This window comes from Rhodamnia argentea, chromosome 6 (genome assembly GCF_020921035.1).
Source record: "Rhodamnia argentea isolate NSW1041297 chromosome 6, ASM2092103v1, whole genome shotgun sequence".
Classification (NCBI taxonomy): domain Eukaryota; kingdom Viridiplantae; phylum Streptophyta; class Magnoliopsida; order Myrtales; family Myrtaceae; genus Rhodamnia; species Rhodamnia argentea.
Genome location: NC_063155.1, coordinates 28,104,432 through 28,121,950, shown reverse-complemented (window position 1 = coordinate 28,121,950; position 17,519 = coordinate 28,104,432). Strand labels below are relative to the sequence as shown.

General features: G+C 38.9%; 2 protein-coding genes across 6 annotated transcripts; one reads left to right on the top strand and one right to left on the bottom strand.

The window, feature by feature from the left end:
• Nucleotides 1-2,676: 2,676 nt before the first annotated feature.
• Nucleotides 2,677-14,163, top strand: LOC115757440. Of its 5 annotated transcripts, none has more exons than XR_004017334.2 (17): nucleotides 2,677-2,953; nucleotides 3,059-3,447; nucleotides 3,566-3,791; nucleotides 3,882-4,127; nucleotides 4,257-4,354; nucleotides 4,727-4,825; nucleotides 4,922-5,009; nucleotides 5,624-5,850; nucleotides 8,087-8,271; nucleotides 8,479-8,678; nucleotides 9,712-10,044; nucleotides 10,132-10,233; nucleotides 10,547-10,844; nucleotides 11,138-11,286; nucleotides 11,379-11,663; nucleotides 12,826-13,430; nucleotides 13,745-14,163. XR_004017334.2 is itself a non-coding variant. In XM_030697652.2 (16 exons), the coding sequence occupies exons 2-16, from the start codon at nucleotides 3,149-3,151 to the stop codon at nucleotides 13,033-13,035; spliced, it is 3,045 nt and encodes a 1,014-aa protein (XP_030553512.1). In that variant the 5' UTR covers nucleotides 2,677-2,953; nucleotides 3,059-3,148; the 3' UTR covers nucleotides 13,036-13,703. The 5 variants fall into 5 exon arrangements, 1 of the variants encoding a protein (XP_030553512.1); XR_004017330.2 differs by having other exon boundaries at nucleotides 12,826-13,448; XR_004017332.2 differs by lacking the exon at nucleotides 13,745-14,163 and adding an exon at nucleotides 13,523-13,703.
• Nucleotides 14,164-16,263: 2,100 nt separating this feature from the next.
• LOC115727687 (MLP-like protein 328) lies at nucleotides 16,264-17,238 on the bottom strand. The gene is made up of 2 exons (XM_030657951.2): nucleotides 16,964-17,238; nucleotides 16,264-16,754 (listed from the first exon to the last, which is right to left on the bottom strand). The coding sequence occupies exons 1-2, from the start codon at nucleotides 17,148-17,150 to the stop codon at nucleotides 16,483-16,485; spliced, it is 459 nt and encodes a 152-aa protein (XP_030513811.1). The 5' UTR covers nucleotides 17,151-17,238; the 3' UTR covers nucleotides 16,264-16,482.
• Nucleotides 17,239-17,519: the final 281 nt, after the last annotated feature.

Here is a 17,519-nt window from a genome sequence, read left to right as displayed (position 1 = left end):
AAGGTTTAATAAGTTATATAAATAAAGTCGGTAATTCGCAAATTACAAAAAAATATTAGTAACTTAAGGATGAAGTTTGGGCGCGATAATAATGGATGGCTCGTGTTTTATTTGATGGAACGTCAGAGTACGAAATCGGTTCGGAGCGAAGTCGGTTCGCGGTTTGAACCACGAAGCCCCCAAGAACGGCTCCACCTCTCTATATAAGGCCCCCTATCTCTCTCTCACCTCATTTTGCCCCCACCCTCTTTCGTGGACAGCCCCCCTTCTCTTCTTCTTCTTCATCATCATCTTCTTCTTCTTCTTCCTTCTCCGTCCGAAGCTCCCTTTCGCCCGACCGGACGCCGGCAACATCTCATGTAACGGGCCTTTCCTTAATTATTCATCAGAGCTCCGATGTCGCAAGGTGTCATTCAACACTAGTTACAAACTTTGATTTAATATGATATTAGATATAGCAGAGGGCGCATGCGGAAGCTAAACAAACTAAAAGCAGACAGTGGGTCATCCAAAAAGAAGGACAAATACATGCATAGAAAGAAAATGACAATCATGCCCAAAGGGTATGACCTTAATAGGGTTCATTGTGAAAAACATGTATTAAAATACTCATAAAATAGCATGCACAACACCCATCCATGCATGACATGGTTGGCGAGGTATAGTTGCAGGCATAAGCCGTGCGGATCCTCGGATACAAAAAAAAAAACACGCACAACTCACACAGACAAAAACACACACATATATATTCCATTCATTGTTATATATATATATGTCTCAAATATGTTAATGTCCAAATATTCCATTCATTGCTGACGTGACGGCGAATTACATAGTTTAGTAACGGAAATCCCACGCCAAAAGTATTTTGACGTTTAGTACAAAAAGGAAACAACGACATTTGAATTGATTAATGATATGATATCAGATGAGAGTGATCTAGTTTAGTTCTAGAAAGGGTAAAACACAAACGAGTATTCGAAATCTAAAATTCTCAGATGTGAATGATTTGACTTAAATGCAAAGTCGAGATAGAGAAACCAAGAGAAAACTAAAGTTTCATTTGTTATGCGAAAAATGAATGATTTGAAAAATATTTTCCTAATATAATCATTTAAATCACTATAAATAATTACTCAACAAAAATGTTGTCATTGGTCACAGCAATTCATGTCTAAACATTTTAGTGGACAATAAAAATATTTTCCATTCATTTATTTTTGTAATCAATGCAAGGAATCATATTTTAAAAAAATCTGAATCATTAATTTTTTGCGAATCAAACACATTCTAAATCGAAAATTGGGATGGATGAGATTAGGCCTTTGAAGAGGAAAAGGGGGGGGGATGATCCTTAAAAAGTGACTAGCTTTCAGCTTCCCATGAATTTCTGAATAGTGCACATATTTTCATTGAGTTATTTATCTAAATTAGCAGTTTAAATTTAATTTCAAGCGTGCATTAAAGAGGAAAACGTAAAAGTTTACTTATGCATCATCTAATGGTATCCGAAGTTGTATAAACAGCACTGCCAACGGGATGGTTATTATGTATGAAAAATCAAGCACCAATGGTTAGTCGGCTTAACGACAAATTATAGATAACCAATAGTAATTATCGGATTGCTTATGTCTATTTAATAGGAGAATTGAATGGAGAAAAATAAAATTGAAAGAAAGCATAAATATGGCATTCACAGGGCCTTATAATCATCTGACAAAGCTTGCCTTGTTTTTGGGCTAGCCCATGAAGAGCCCACGTTCCCTTCATCCTCCGAAAGAAAGGTCATGTGCAAGAAATAGGATGAAGATGCGGAGGATTTAAAGACTTTCACTTCAGAGAAATGAGGAAGCTTTATGGACTACAAAGTCAAAAACCTCGTTCTTTTTAGCATTACACTCGTATGTTGTGACTTGAACTTATTAAGTCCTATCGGGTTAATATTTTGTTTCCATAAACTTATGTCGTTAAGCTCCAGAGTTAAATTGGCATACACATGGAAGATATGTAGGTATTAAAGACAATCGCGCGTGACGAAGAATAACAAGGTGAAGTTAAAAAAAAAGGGCAATCTTCAAATATCGAGAACGGTTAATGACCTAAGGTAATTGGAAGCACCTTAACAATTGGATGTCGGTTGTATAAAAAAATTTGCTAGTGCTGATGACACTAAATGTAATAAAGCATGTGACGTATATGTTATGTGCATTCTGATCTAAATTGAATCGTATCGAATTACAAATGGGCCGGAATGAATTGAAATTTTAAATTACTTCGCGTAGTTAGGAAAACATATCACCATCCTCGTAATCTAGGAAATTATCATGAGTAAATTTGACGCTTTTGTTCTTTGGGTTTACCAGAAGTCGAATTCTTCACGTGTTAACTCGAATTCGGCGTATTTCGGGTTGGGTAGGACGGATGATTAAGACATGATGATGAACCAATGGAGACATTTGACAAGAAGAAGGCAGTGGGAAAATTGCCTGGATGAAGGGAAAATGAATGGGCGGTTGCTGCGGAAGTGCAAAGAGAGAATATGCTTTAAATGCGATGTGCCTTGCGGACATTCTCGGATTCCCCGAGTCGGTTTGACATTGCTGCTGCTTAGATGCACTCGCACGTCATTCCCGCACCATTTCCCCTTTTTCTGCAGTTCCTCGCACATGCCCGCTCTCTCTCTCTGTGTGGCTCGCTCCGTCGCTCGCTTTGCCAATTCATCTCTCTCTCTCTCTCTCCAATTTCTTCGTCATCAAGATTCTCGAAGCTGACTTCGCTCGCGGTCGCTGTTCGATTGGCCAATCCCCTCGTTGCTCAATCTCGCCGGCGGTGCCCCCCATCTCGAGACTTCTGGCGTGGACGGAGCTTCCGGGTTGCGGCGGTTGTGTTGGCCCGTTGGCTGCAGCGAAAACCCTAGTGCTCTGCTTCGCGGCTGAGGAAGCTTGCGGTTGAAGTAAGTTCTATGTTGATTGTTGCTCGCGTCGATAGAATGAGCGCGTGACGTGAAGCAGCTTGTGTGTTCCACTGCTTGCTGATTGATTGATTGCTCGCTCTTCAGATACGATTGCTGCTGGTGTTTTCGGTTTGTTGTGGGGAAGGAGCTGAAATTGGTGAAGTGACGAGTGGGGGCGAGCTGAGGATCGCGAGCATGGGCTCTGAGAAGCAGTCCATGGGTTTCCTGGACACGCTTAAAATGGAGCGAATGAGGACTATTCTGACACACACTTATCCCTACCCTCACGAGCATTCGAGGCATGCTGTAATTGCTGTAGCTGTCGGTTGCCTATTCTTCATATCTTCGGACAATATGCACACTCTTATTGAGAAGTTGGATAACAACATCAAGTGGTGGTCCATGTATGCTTGCTTGCTTGGTTTCTTCTATTTCTTTTCGTCTCCATTCGTTGGGAAGACCATCAAGCCAAGTTATTCGAATTTCAGCAGATGGTGAGCACTCTATAACGTTGTAAGCCTAAATGATTGTTTTTCCTATGAAATGGGTAATTCTTTTGAGTGCATTGTCATTTGTTTTAACTGTCTAGGAGGATAATGCTTGCCTTCGCAGGTACATTGCGTGGATTTTAGTGGCGGCTCTGTATCATCTTCCCAGTTTTCAGTCAATGGGAGTGGATTTGAGGATGAATTTGTCTTTATTTTTGACAATTTATGTCTCCTCCATTATATTCCTTGCTGTCTTCCATATAATATTCCTTGGTCTTTGGTATATTGGACTTGTATCTCGTGTGGCTGGAAAAAGGCCGGAGATTTGGACCATACTGCAGAATTGCGCGGTTAGTTCTGAGGATCCATTTCTTTTAAGGTTATATGGCGTTGGCCTTTTCTTATCGTATTTAATATAATGCATTTCCTGTTATGTCTAGGTTCTAAGCATTGCCTGCTGTGTATTTTATAGCCACTGCGGCAACCGTGCTATTCTGAAGCAAAGGCCATTTGAGCGAAAAAGTTCTGGTTGGTTCTCTCTTTGGAAGAAAGAAGAAAGGAACACATTGATCTCGAAATTCCTTCGGATTCATGAGTTTAAGGACCAGATTTGCTCATCTTGGTTTGCACCGGTTGGGTCTGCTAATGATTATCCACTTTTGTCGAAGTGGGTCATATACGGGGAGGTACAGAACGAAGGCTTTTTACATTGATCATATGTCATGTACCAACTTAATTGTTATGACTTTTAAACATGGATAATCTGTCATACACCAACTTAATTGTTATTAAGATCTCTTTTTTGTTTGTTGCAGGGCTCGGGTACTTCTGATGAAATTTCTCCTTTGTACTCATTATGGGCAACCTTTATAGGCCTTTACATTGCCAACTATGTTGTGGAAAGGTCAACAGGGTGAGTGACATTTTTTCAGCCTTTTCAAATAATTGATAAAACTTTGCCCCCTTACCTTGGACATAGTTTTGTGATGGATAAATTGTTCATATTCTCGTTCTAGTGCAATAGTTTACACTTTAGGTGTTTTGATTAGCCAATTAAGAGACATATCTGAGGAAGTGGTAGCCTGAATGTGATGGATGATTCTTCTGTGTAATAGAGTTCTTCTTTATGATAATGCAGTTGAGAACTACGCGGTAGAAAGTAGACCGGTCTTGTGCTAATAGATGCCCTTGTATCTTTTTAGCTCGACTTTTGCCTGTTAACATAATCTTCTTCACCGTTCTGTGGTACTCTCACCTTAATATGTTTGAATGTTATAACAAGCAGGTGGGCTCTCACTCACCCTTTATCAGTTCAAGAATTTGAAAAGTCGAAGAAAAAGCAAATGAAACCAAACTTTTTGGACATGGTTCCCTGGTATTCTGGGTATACTGTTTCCCTCTTCTTTTTTCTTTTCTTGCCATTTTCTTTTTGGGATCTTGCATTATTTTTCCTCATACAGTTGTTCGTTGTGTACTGCAGAACTTCAGCTGACCTTTTCAAGACAATGTTTGACCTCCTAGTGTCAGTAACAGTCTTTGTTGGCCGTTTTGACATGCGCATGATGCAGGTAAAGTTCCATTGTCTAAACTTTAAGTGCTTAATTATGGTGTTCCTGTTTCTCTTGTAAATCTCCCTCCTAATTGCGGTGTTGCATTTCTCTTTATCTGTCTATAAATGTCTCTAAGAAGATAGTTGACCTGAGAAATAATTTCAGGAGATTTTCCTTCACATTCTTTCCTTGTTGGATCCTAACAAAAGGAACATCATGAAACTTATGCATTACTAACACAGCATCAAATTATGCTTAGGTTGTATCATGTACTTATTTTGTTGTCCAACTTAGGCACTTGTTTTTAAACTCCTTGTGAGACGGAAAAAGGCAAAGAAAAGGAAGAAATAGTTTCTGGATTGTTTGAAGTTCGAATGAGTATTTTGTGCTGGCAATCGATCTAAATGTTGCTATTTGCGAACTTTGATTGTCAATGTTTCTTTTCAATCATTTATTTCCACATTCTCCATCTTTTCATCAAATCAATTTGTTGTCACTATAGTACAAATGAAATCTTTGTTCATAGTATAGATTCTCTAACTAAGTTAAGCCTTTTGATCCTGTTTAAGTACAAAAATACGTGTATATAGTTAACGCAGTGGTTGCCTTGTTTCATCTTTCTGATTCATCAGGCAGCAATGAACAAGGTCGAAGATGGAGTTGAGCAGGATTTTTTCTATGACCACTTCAGTGAAAAAGATGATTTTTGGTTTGATTTCATGGCTGATACTGGTGATGGTGGGAACTCTTCTTACAGCATTGCACGGCTACTGGCTCAGCCTTCACTTAATGTGACGACCAGTGATTCTATGCTTTCCTTACCACGAGGGAACTTGCTTCTTATTGGGGGTGATCTTGCGTAAGTCAATCACACGTTTTTCTATTCTACAACATGATGATTTGCATCAGTTTTAAGTAATTTTCTTGCTCTTGTTATATTGCATCTCTTGCTTGAACCAGAGCATGTAGAGTATTTCATTTTGATGATTGGTGGTTCTTAAATAGTATAAGACTGTTAGTCATAGAAAAGGAAATTGTGTTATAAACCAGTATAAATTGAATCTACACAGTGGGTCCAGTGCTTATGGTAAGTAGTTCTGGTCTATTGAATTTCAAATTTGAATTGGTTTGTTTGTTTGGTAAGTCTGGCCCTGCGCTGAACTTTGCTTTGCTCCTACTCTCTCATTTGTTAAGCAGAATTTTCTTTTTTGGCTAGCAATGATATGGACCCATGTTTCTTCAGTCTTAATTATATGAAACAGTACCAAATTTTTCTGATTGGTTAAATGTTGCATTTGAGCCTTTTCTGGTCTGTTTTATATGTTGTCTAGACCGCTTGTTCTGCAGCCACTTTTGCAGGTGGAGCATTTTAATTGGCTTAACTTGCCCTTATTGTACCATTAGGCTTTTAGATATATGTTGTGTTCATTGATTTTGAAACTCTCATTGGCTACTTCGGGTATGCGATTGATTACCTCAGGGTTGTTTATTTTGACTTATGAAAAGCCAATGCAATTTTTGTACTTTCTTGCCAAAATTTCAAATAGTGTTCAGTACATTATGAAAAATATATATGTGATTCTACGTGTCAGCATTTACTATATCGTGAAAGTTTCTAGTGTTGAAGATTAAAAAAAAAGTCAAAGACTGTGCACCGCAACATTTGAAAAACAGCAAAAAGTAAAACTAAAGCCACTCTGGACACATCCTAATTTTCAGCCCTATGTAGCAGCTGGCACATGCTCTATTTTTGGAGAATAATTGCATCTTGAGCAAGATAGTCAAACTCTCTTTGTTTACTGACATCGTCATAAAATGGGACCCCATAATTAAATCGTAACATTTTACATACTTAAACAGCTAGGTTAAGTTTGAGTCTTATACTCCAAACTATTAAATTAAACGATAGGAGATGTTAGTGGTTCCATGCTCCCAATATTGTACAAATGTTCTGAAATCTACTAATATTGACCAAATTAATCTATTAAAAAACCGCTTAGTTTATACGCATGGTTTACAGTTCTAGATTGATGAATAAATATGTGGAAAAGTTAATGAAATTAATTTACTTCACATTACCTGCGAAGTAAAAGGCCATTCCGAATGAAGTCTAGACTAATCTGCAGACTAAACTGTATAGATTTATTTAACTTGAAGTTATCAGATTTTCAGTAAGGTAACAGTAAAATGATACAGGACCAATGAGATTAGTTCTTTTAAGAGTGACAATTGTTGATGCCTATTTCTACTGGAGTGTCACTTTTCACCATCAAAGTCCCTCCATATAGATTTAGGGGATGGTTGGTGTTGTCATGTATGAAGTTGTTGAGCAAGACACCAAAACAGAGACTGAAGAAGAGGCTGTTTTGATCTTTTGTTCCCCTTAGAATTATCATTTGCCGTAAATCAGCAGTGAATCTCTCTTCAGTTTTCTTTCTTTCTTTATGAAGCGAACTTCCATCAGGCATTGGCGAAAATCACCATTTCACTGTCGCTGGATAGACTGACGCTAGTATTTTTAAGCTTTTGGTTTCAAACAATGCAAATACTCTTAACTAAATTAGGGTAGAAATAAACAATCTCACTGAGTCATACTAGTCTTTTAGATAAAAGATGAGTCAATACAATTCAGATCACGAGTTTAGTCATTTTAACGAGTCAACGCGCTGTGTCACTCGATTTCACTCAATGAACAATTCTGTATGCTAGTTGAGATGATTATCTTGATTTGGGTTGTAATGTTAATGAGTCAAAGCACTTTGTCAACCACAATGATCTTGAGAATTTTGTCAATACTTTTAATGGACGAGTCTTCGCTTTATGGGTTGGAGAGCCAATTATGTCTTTATATCATCTGTCAATATTGTAAGCTCGGGCTAGTCTACTTTTACTCGTTTTCTTTCATTTTGGTTGTGTTGAATATCGCATTTTTCATTAGATCACATTTGATGCCTAGTATGAAAGGAATTGTCAGCTGGTTTGATTTTGAGCGAAGCACGGTGAACAGAAAATTAGGCATCATTTGCTTGTTTAAGTGCATCGTTTTCTAGCAATGTTCATTCTCGCTTAAAGAAACTATTATGCTTCTTTTGTAGATATCCAAATCCTTGCGCATTTACTTACGAAAAGAGGTTCTTTCGTCCTTTTGAGTGTGCTCTTGAGCCTCCACCTTGGTACAAACTAGAGCAGATCGCTGTGAACAAGCCTGAAATTCCATCTGGATTATCTGAGCTAAAGCAATATGATGGGCCCCAGGCTTTCCTAATTCCTGGAAATCACGGTCAGTTTTGGTTTTCATCGTGACCCTTGCTTGATTTTTTTGTTTGGCTCTTGGAGAACACTTAGTATCATTTGGAAATTCAATACTAACATCGCTACATTGTGCTCTCCATGTACTTAGTTGTTTTTCTTGTTAGAAGTTTCTCAAATCTGGTGCTATGAAGATGTAATGGTTACCTCATAAAATCCTGTTCATGTGGTTTTACAGATTGGTTTGATGGACTTCATACTTTCATGAGGTACATATGTCATAAGAGTTGGTTAGGTGGGTGGTTGATGCCTCAGAAAAAGAGTTATTTTGCTTTGCAACTCCCTAAAAATTGGTGGGTATTTGGCCTTGATCTGGCACTCCATGGCGATATTGATGTGTACCAATTTAAATTCTTCTCAGAGCTGGTAAAGAAGAAGGTACTTCCTAAAATTTTCTTTGCAGTTTTTGACATTCTTTGCTAGAAAAACAACCAGATGAGGGAACTGCTTGAGTTGAAGGATCCTGCATGGGACACATAGTTGATAGTTTGTATCACTCTTGAGGATACTCCTCAAGATTGTATGGCATCTTTCTGCTTTTTGAGTCGTCATTTTAGATTTTTTCCAGCACATTATTTTCTATTGCTCTGCAGTATGATATATTATTAAGTTGTTTACTGTTGGACATATATTTTTCTGCTAGTTATTTGGTGAGAGAGAGGCTCAGAGTTTTTTTTCTATCTTTATTAGAAGTCTCTTGCAGAACTGAGCATCTATCTGTCTTGTTAAGTTATAAGCTTGTGATGTACTCCTGTTGGGGTCAATAATTCTAGCCTCTGAATAACAGCTTTAGTGCTATTATACATTCAAATATTCCTAGAGAGAGCTTATGGATATTATCCTTTGTTAATGATCTCAGTTCTAATGTCAAGTTCAGCTTTAAAATTTCTCCCAGACCTGATTTAGGACCGAGTGAGAAGTCCTCTATCAATGGCCTTAGTGTCCAAGGATAAAAGTCTGTTTGACCTAGGCATTTTGCTCTATTGGTAGCATGTGCGTGGCTTAAATTTGAGTTTGGACATTTGCTCTTGAATAGAAAATTGAAGGAATCTAGGAATTATTATCTAGGGATCTTATAATTTCTCATCTCTGTCAAAGCTAATCTGTGTATATGGTGATTGATTTGCTTTGAAACATGATAATGCTAATTGTATCTTCAACTGAATCTAAACTCATTTATTATCAAAATTTTGTTTCATATCCTCTATTACTGCTAGCAAATTACAGTTTCCACAGTAGATTATGGTGTTTTTTTCATGTTTCTGGTACCTCTAGATACACACTTAATTACTATAGTACCAATTGGAACTTTTTCTTAGGGAATAAAGCTAGTCAAAAACTTCTATATCATAACATGATATCTACAGCTGTCTCTTGATAGAATGAGTATCTAATACCACATTTAATGCAGGTTGGGGATGAGGATTCAGTGATCATACTTACACATGAACCTAACTGGCTTCTTGATTGGTACTGGAATGGTGTTTCTGGAAAGAACTTCTCTCATTTGATCTGTGATTATTTGAAGGGGAGATGTAAACTTCGTATTGCTGGGGACTTGCATCATTATATGCGTCACTCGTATGTACCTTCAGATAGGCCAGTTTATGTGCAACATCTACTTGTGAATGGTTGTGGTGGGGCATTTTTACATCCAACCCATGTGTTTGGAAACTTCAAGGAATACTGTGGAGCTACTTATGAGACCAAGGCTTCTTATCCATCTTTTGAAGATTCTAGCAGGGTATATGACAAGATGATTTCTAGCTTCTTTGATCAATTAGTTTTGAGCTGTAGTGCAATATATTACTTTTATGTGGTTACTTTGCAGATTGCTTTGGGGAATATCTTGAAATTTCGGAAGAAAAACTGGCAGTTTGATATTATTGGTGGTATTATCTACTTCGTGCTGGCTTTTTCTATGTTCCCACAAGTGAGTATTCCTTTAGCTGAATGTGATTTTTTGCATTCAGATTCTTGGTAGACTGGTATCATGTCACTTAGCACTTAGCACTTAGCACTTAGCATAACCCTTATTTATTAATCCAATTGGTCACAAAGGGGGGTTTTCATGTTACTTAACTCTTCATTGGGGAATCCCTTTTAAGCAGTCAAAGTTCCCAGGACATATTTCATGTTCTGATGATAGCTCAAACAAATAGCATGGAGCCTACTTACCCTGCTGCTTATTGATTATTACGTTGATATGTTTGAGCAGTTGGCTTATTCATGGGCTTCCTTTGCAGTGTAATCTCAATCACATGTTACAAGGTGACTCTGTTTCTGGTCATTTGAGGAGCCTTTTTGTCACTGTATGGGCCGCTTTTAAGTACTTGCTGGGACAGTCTTATGTATCACTAGCGGGTGCTTTGCTATTGTTAATTGTATCTGTCACATTTGTACCATCAAAAGTGTCACGGAAGAGACAAGTGATGATTGGCGTACTTCATTTTTTTGCGCACTTGACTGCTGCACTAATTCTTATGCTACTGCTGGAACTGGGTGTAGAGACCTGCATCAGGCATAAACTTTTGGCTACTTCAGGTCAGTGTTCATACTTTCTGTTGTATGTGTATTTCTCTGACTCAGTCGTTGATTTTATATGAATCGTGGATGCTTGATTTGCTCCTCTGTTTTCACATAATGGAGAAGCGAGTGCGTATGGAGTGGAATACTGATGTTCTATTGATGAATATTACCTTCATAATTTTCCTCCTGTAGCACATATACTCACAAAATAAGAAGCTGCCTTTTTCTTGAGCTTGTGTGTCATGTTCTTGTGTTGGCTAAGTAAGCATTCACAGTGTCTGAGACTCTGACCTAATTTTATATCTTAGGTTATCACACATTGTACCAGTGGTACCGAACTGTAGAGAGTGAGCACTTTCCAGATCCAACAGGCCTTCGAGCTCGTATAGAACAATGGACATTGGGTCTATATCCTGCTTGCATCAAATATCTCATGTCCGCCTTCGATGTCCCTGAGGTTTTTGTCCTTTATACTCATAGTGCTGTTTTTTTGAATATATCATAAGACATTTTTTTACAATGTGACTGTTTTTCGGATTGAATTGCTAGGTCATGGCTGTATCAAGGACAAACATTTGCGAGAAGGGAATGGAATCATTGTCACGTGGCGTTGCTGCAATATATTATGCTTCTGTGTTTCTCTATTTCTGGGTCTTTTCCACTCCTGTTGTCTCTCTAGTTTTTGGAAGCTACTTATATATTTGCATTAACTGGCTTCATTTACACTTCGATGAGGCCTTCTCCTCACTTCGAATTGCTAATTACAAGGGATTTACACGATTCCACATAAACAGTGAAGGTGATCTTGAAGTCTATACCCTAGTAGTTGATAAGGTAAGTGGTCAGAACTATCTGCTGCTTTAGTTACGTAGACAGTATGCTCCCTAGGATTATGAAATACATTAGCTTATTCTTTCCTCTGTCATTGATATTTTAAGCAGTATAATTTCGTTCTGGACAATTTGAAATTGAAGCAGCACTATTTGTGGATATCATTATTGCTATTGTTTGTTTTTTTGTTTATATATTGCACCGTTACTACATACACTAATGTCTGGAATAAACCAGTGGCAGAAAACTTTGACGATTTTCTGATTTTCTGTGTTAATTGATTCCCTACCAGTATCTTCTCTATATTAAATTTGAAGTACTTATAGTATATTACAGACAAGGTTCTTCAGGAAGGGAAAAATCAGCAATAAAGAAAAGGTTCTAAGAGTTTGACTTAGTACGTTGTGTTCTGAAGTGGTCTCCTGTTGTACTGGGTTCTCCGATATAAAATATATTTGCTTCTATGAGGATTGAATGTCATGGCTTGTTAAATATATCCGGAAGAGTTTGACTTAAGTGCATTGTCTTGGGAACTGGTCAACACTTGGGTTTTGTGAGATTTACTTAACTTGTGTGGTCAGATTCAGTGCTAAGGTCGGTTAATATATGTTGCTCCCTATTGAATGCTAACAGAAATTAAGAGCAGACATGCCTTTAAAAAAGGGATGTAATTTGGGATTCTGTGGTAAAACCTTAGACTGGCAGCATGTGTTGGTATTGATATATTTCTTGAGCATTATCTGTTAGAAACATTTGTGTTCTACAATTGACTATTTCCCTGTTACTAATTGCAACTAGGGATGTTGAAAGTACTGGGATGGTAGGTGGTTGTAAGACAAACTTGCATTAAGAAGGATAAAAGACTAGGGAAATTACATGCAGAGTCGATTAGGGATTTTTAACTGGTAAAAGAAAATAGGGAAAGATAAATAGTAGAATGATACCAGAGATTTGGATCCAGTAAGGTCATTGAAACTCTGTATGCCCTTGACTTGAAATGGAGAACTTCATAGTTGAAAAGTCTATCTGAACACATTTCTACCCAATTTAAAGTATCTTTTGTTTGGTCCGAACATTAATAAATTATTTCTTTCCAGATTTTACGATGCTTTCCTGCTCAATGGTGTAACTGTTACCAGCAATAGTGACTCACCTTGTAATGCAGGTTCCGAAGGAATGGAAGCTGGATCCTGATTGGGATGGAGAACCAAAACAGCCACAGCAGTTAAGCCACCTTAGGGAGTTTCCTAGTAAGTGGAGCTCCGCAGCTCCCTTACTGGACCCAGTAAAAACAGTAAGAATTGTTGACCACTTTATCATAAATCGGATGGTGAAAACTCATTCAGAAGCCTGTAATGGTTCAGTAAATCGCTAACGATATCGCTCAGTTGGGTATAAAAATCCAATACCTGATCATTCTCAAGACGAAGGCAAGGGATTTAGTCTTATACAGCAACGGTTGGAAATCTGTATGTCTTATACCATGTAAACTTTGCGAGTGTGATTTGAGGTGTTTCAACTCTGGCATGTGCTCTCCACATTTTCGCTTTTCCTGGCATGGGAGAGAACATGATCAAGGCTGACCTAGCACGAGACATGAACATGATCAAGAGAGTCAATCTTGAAAAGGCCTATTCTCTCACTGTGCGATTGGTTATTGATCGCATGACTCTTTCATCGAATCAAAATCAGTGATGGATGTTTGCTGCCTTGCTTCTGACACTTCATGAGATCGAGTCACTCATTTAGGTGACGCTTGCAACAGCCAAGGTGACTACAACTTATTAGGTACTGTTTCAGTTCTTTATTAGAAATAGATTTCTGTACACACAAATGTTCACAGTTGTGATTTTTTGATATAGATTGGCTGGTTGAAGGTTCAACTCTGCTGTTAGCTCAATACTGCAATCTGTAGAGAAAATTTCAAACCACAATTCTGTACTTGTTGTTTAGAAGAGATGATACTATGATGTAATATTTGATCAAGTAATGATATCAATGTACCACTGGATTCTGCTTAAATGGCGAGCAGCTTCTTCTGTTGGTCTTGCGTTGAAGCAATTAGTTTGATTTTTTTCCTGCAGAGAAAGCAAGAGAAGCTATTCGATTCTTTCATATTTAGCTGATAAGATTGGAATAAGGGAGAATTACATTTAAATGCTGCTTTGATTGCTAGAAGGATAAAGAGATACATTGAAGAAGGAAAGAGTGAAAAAATTGAGGAGTACAACAAAGTCAGAGGTACAACAGAGCTTAGAGTGAAAGATACTTGCTACAACTACAAGCAATTTACTTATGGTCTATATTTCTGTAGTTAGACCGTGCACTTATTCATTGTTCATTGGGGGGCTTTCAAATGGCCCTCATTTTGGAATTGAAGCTCAGAAATACTCCGGGGGAATTAGGCTTCCAGTTAAAACGTCCAGTACTCTAATTTTTGCAACTGGAATTGTATGTGAGAATCTGAAGGTAATTGATTAGAAGTTTCCATGATTTATTTTGAGCTCCTCCTTGCGATTTGTACCTCTGGAACTCTTCAAGGAATTTAGTTACATGATAAGGCGCATTAATGTTTTAACAAAATGAAAAGCTGGTGATTCTTGCGAGATTTTATGCTGCACAATAGTAAACCCACAGCATCATACTTTGAATTACTGATACACATCTCAGAAAATCGGAAGCAGTAGCTTCTACTCTTTATTTTATTTTTTGGCCAACTTCTACTCTTCACCAGTCGGTAAAACACAAGGGACTCGGGACATTTTCTTTGAGCTCTTCTTATCAGCCTTGTTTTTGGGTCAAGTGCCTGTCGAGATCTTTGAAGGCATCGACGACAAGCTGGAGATAATTGTGCGGTTCGCCATCGGTGTCCTTGAACTTCTCATTGGTCGATGAAATCTTCACCGTCCCCGACTCACCCTTGGGGAATACCTGATAGACGACCTTATAAGCCTTGTGCCGTTCTAGGATGTTTCCACCTGTGGCCACCATCGTCATCTTGTTTTCCTCATTTATTTCCACCTCCTTGAATAGCTCCTGTACCCCATCTGCAAATTCGTCCCACTTAAATGTGTTTCGTTCAAACACTTCAAAAGTCTTAAGAGCTTTTTATGATATTGTGTGTTGATTGACGACAAGATGAATATATCTACCGCCAACAGCTATATTTAGAAGGCCAAACTACCTATCACGGGGCACAATTTGGACATATCCTCTCAGATAATTGACATTACTAGGTTCATTCATATGTGCCGATGGTGTAGTTCCAGAGTTTGATGGAACCGGGAGTGACCCAGCCCCCCTCATGAATTTCACCTCCTTGGATTTTGTTCGGGAAAATTACCAAAAACGTCCTAAACCTATTGCAATTGGCCAATTTAGTCATAATTTTTTTTTTCAATTCAGTTCTAAACCTTTTTGCATTTGTATCAATTTAGTTCATTTAGTTCATTTGACCAATTTTGGTTGAAAGACGTTGATCTGGCACTGTTGGTGCTAATGTGGGTTTGTCTCGGGAACTGGTCTAACACCCAGGTGGGCATCGGTTGCTCAGTTAGATTCAGTGTTAAGGTCTGTTATATATATGTTGGTCCGTGGTGAACGCTGGAAAATATTTAAGAGCGGATATGATGCTCTGTGCGCCTTGGGATTCTGCAGTAGAAACCTCATACCGGCAGCATGTGTTGGTAATATAATACCTTATGAGCATTGCCTGTCAGAAACTTTTGGGTTCTACAATTGATTATTTCCCTGTTACTAATTGCAACTAGGGCTGTAGAAATTGTCGGCATGGCAAGCGGTTGCAAGATAAACTTGCCCTGAGAAGGGCATTTGGACCACAGCATTGATATGCAGAGTCTATTGTGGATTTCTGACTTGTACAGAAAGTATGGAAATGTAAATAGGAGAATGGAAACCGAGATTTTGATACGGCAAGGTCATCGAAACTGTCCGTATGTCCTTGACATATATTGGGGAACTTCCATCGTTCATAAACAATCGAAGTTCCTTTTCTCCATCGTGTAACCGTCGCCAACAATAATGACTTATCTTTGCATATCAAAACTTGAGCTTGTTGCGAGTTTTTCTTGTTCTTCCACCTTGTAATGCGGATTATGGAAGCTGAATCCTGATCGAGATAAAGAAACAAGAAACCACAGCAGTGAAACCACCATAGCAAGTTTCCTAGGAAGTTTGAGTTCTGCAGCTCCCCGTCAGGACCCATTAGAAGCTGTAAGAATTATCGAACACTTCGTCATAAGCCGGGTACGAGGAAACTCATCAGAAGCCTGTAACGGGTCAGTAGATTGCTGATGGTCATCCCTCGAGTTTAAAATTCCAATACCTCGTCATTCACGAGGCAATGACAAGGGATTCGGCCTTCTGCAGGAATGGTCTGCAATCTGTTTGTCTGCTCCCTAATCTCCACCATGTCCATTTGGGCAATGTGATTTGAGGTGTTTCAACCCCAGCATGTAAATGACCAGCACTAAGTTTTACAACTGGTTTGTATTTTGAGTCTCCAAAACCAATTGATTAAAGTTTTCCAGCGATTATTGTTAGCTCCTTCTTGCAATGTGTAGCTCCGGAACTCTTCAAGAAATTTAATTACAAGACAAGGCACACGATTTCTGTTTAAACAACATGAAAAGGTGGTGATTCTTACAAGCTTTTACTCTGCACAATAATAAACCCACAGCATTACACACTTAATCACTGATACACACATCTCAGAAGTCTGAAGCAGTAGCTTCTCTTTATTTCACCACTCGGTACAACACAAAGGACTTACGACATCCTCTTTCAGCTCTTTCTATAGACCTCAACCTTGTTTCGGGGTCAAGTGCTTGTCGAGATCTTTGAAGAGATCGACGACAAACCGCAGATAATTGTGCGGCTCGCCATCGGTTTCCTTGAACTTCTCATAGATCAACGAAATCTTCACTGTCCCCGACTCACCCTTGGGGAAAACCTGGTACACGATCTTGTAGGCCTTATACTGCTCGAGGATGTGCCCGCCCACAGCCACCATCGTCATCGTCTTGTTTTCCTCATCTATTTCCACCTTCTCCTTGAATACCTCCTGTACCCCATCTGCAAGTTGGTTCCAGTTAAACGTGTTTCACTCATCGTTAAACATATATGCTTTAACAATCTAAGAGCTTTCTATGATGTTGTGAGTCGATTTTCGACATTGTGGACACATCTGCACGTTTGTATTTACAAGTCCGAAGTCCCTATTACGGGACACGATTTGGACATAACCTCTAAGATGGATCGACAACATATTAGGTTCAACATACCGATGGTGTAGTTCCAGAGTTTGACGGAACCGGGAGTGACCCAGTCGCCCTCATGAATTTCAGCTCCTTGGACTTTGTCCGGTGAGGCATCAGGAAGATGGTGGAGTTCGTAGCTCAAACGTTTGTAGAACTTGTCCGCTGGCGAGTTGATCTCGAACTCTTCCTCCACCTTCCCTTCCAGACCCATTTTCTTTAGCAGCTTGTTTTAGAGCACAAGTATCTGTCGGGGTATTGTACTACTGAGTTGCAAGAATGAAGATAGGGGTGTGTTGGCTCTGAACTTGATCTCCTATTTATAGATGCTTTGGTGGGGGGATGAATGATTTTTTGGATGTTTGTGATTCTTAGGTATACGTCAAGCTCATGCACAACTCTCAAATAAGCAGAAGATCGGATGAGCACCGCCCGGTGACCAGAGAGCAGATCGAGGCAGTTGCCGGTCACATTCCGGGGCCGGTTACGACCCACAAGCCTAGAGGCTGGCCTCACCTTGCCTAGGTTCTCGGTTTCAGCCTCAGAACAAGTGGCTCGACCCTAGAGCCAAACGATCATGCTC

Coding starts and splice junctions, on each gene's coding strand:
- LOC115757440 (XM_030697652.2), top strand. CDS start 3,149: ATGGGCTCTGAGAAGCAGTCCATGGGTTTCCTGGACACGCTTAAAATG. Junction 8,272..8,478: donor CCTAATTCCTGGAAATCACG/GTCAGTTTTGGT, acceptor GTGGTTTTACAG/ATTGGTTTGATGGACTTCAT. Junction 11,287..11,378: donor CCGCCTTCGATGTCCCTGAG/GTTTTTGTCCTT, acceptor TTGAATTGCTAG/GTCATGGCTGTATCAAGGAC.
- LOC115727687 (XM_030657951.2), bottom strand. CDS start 17,150: ATGGGTCTGGAAGGGAAGGTGGAGGAAGAGTTCGAGATCAACTCGCCA. Junction 16,755..16,963: donor ACTCTGGAACTACACCATCG/GTATGTTGAACC, acceptor ACCAACTTGCAG/ATGGGGTACAGGAGGTATTC.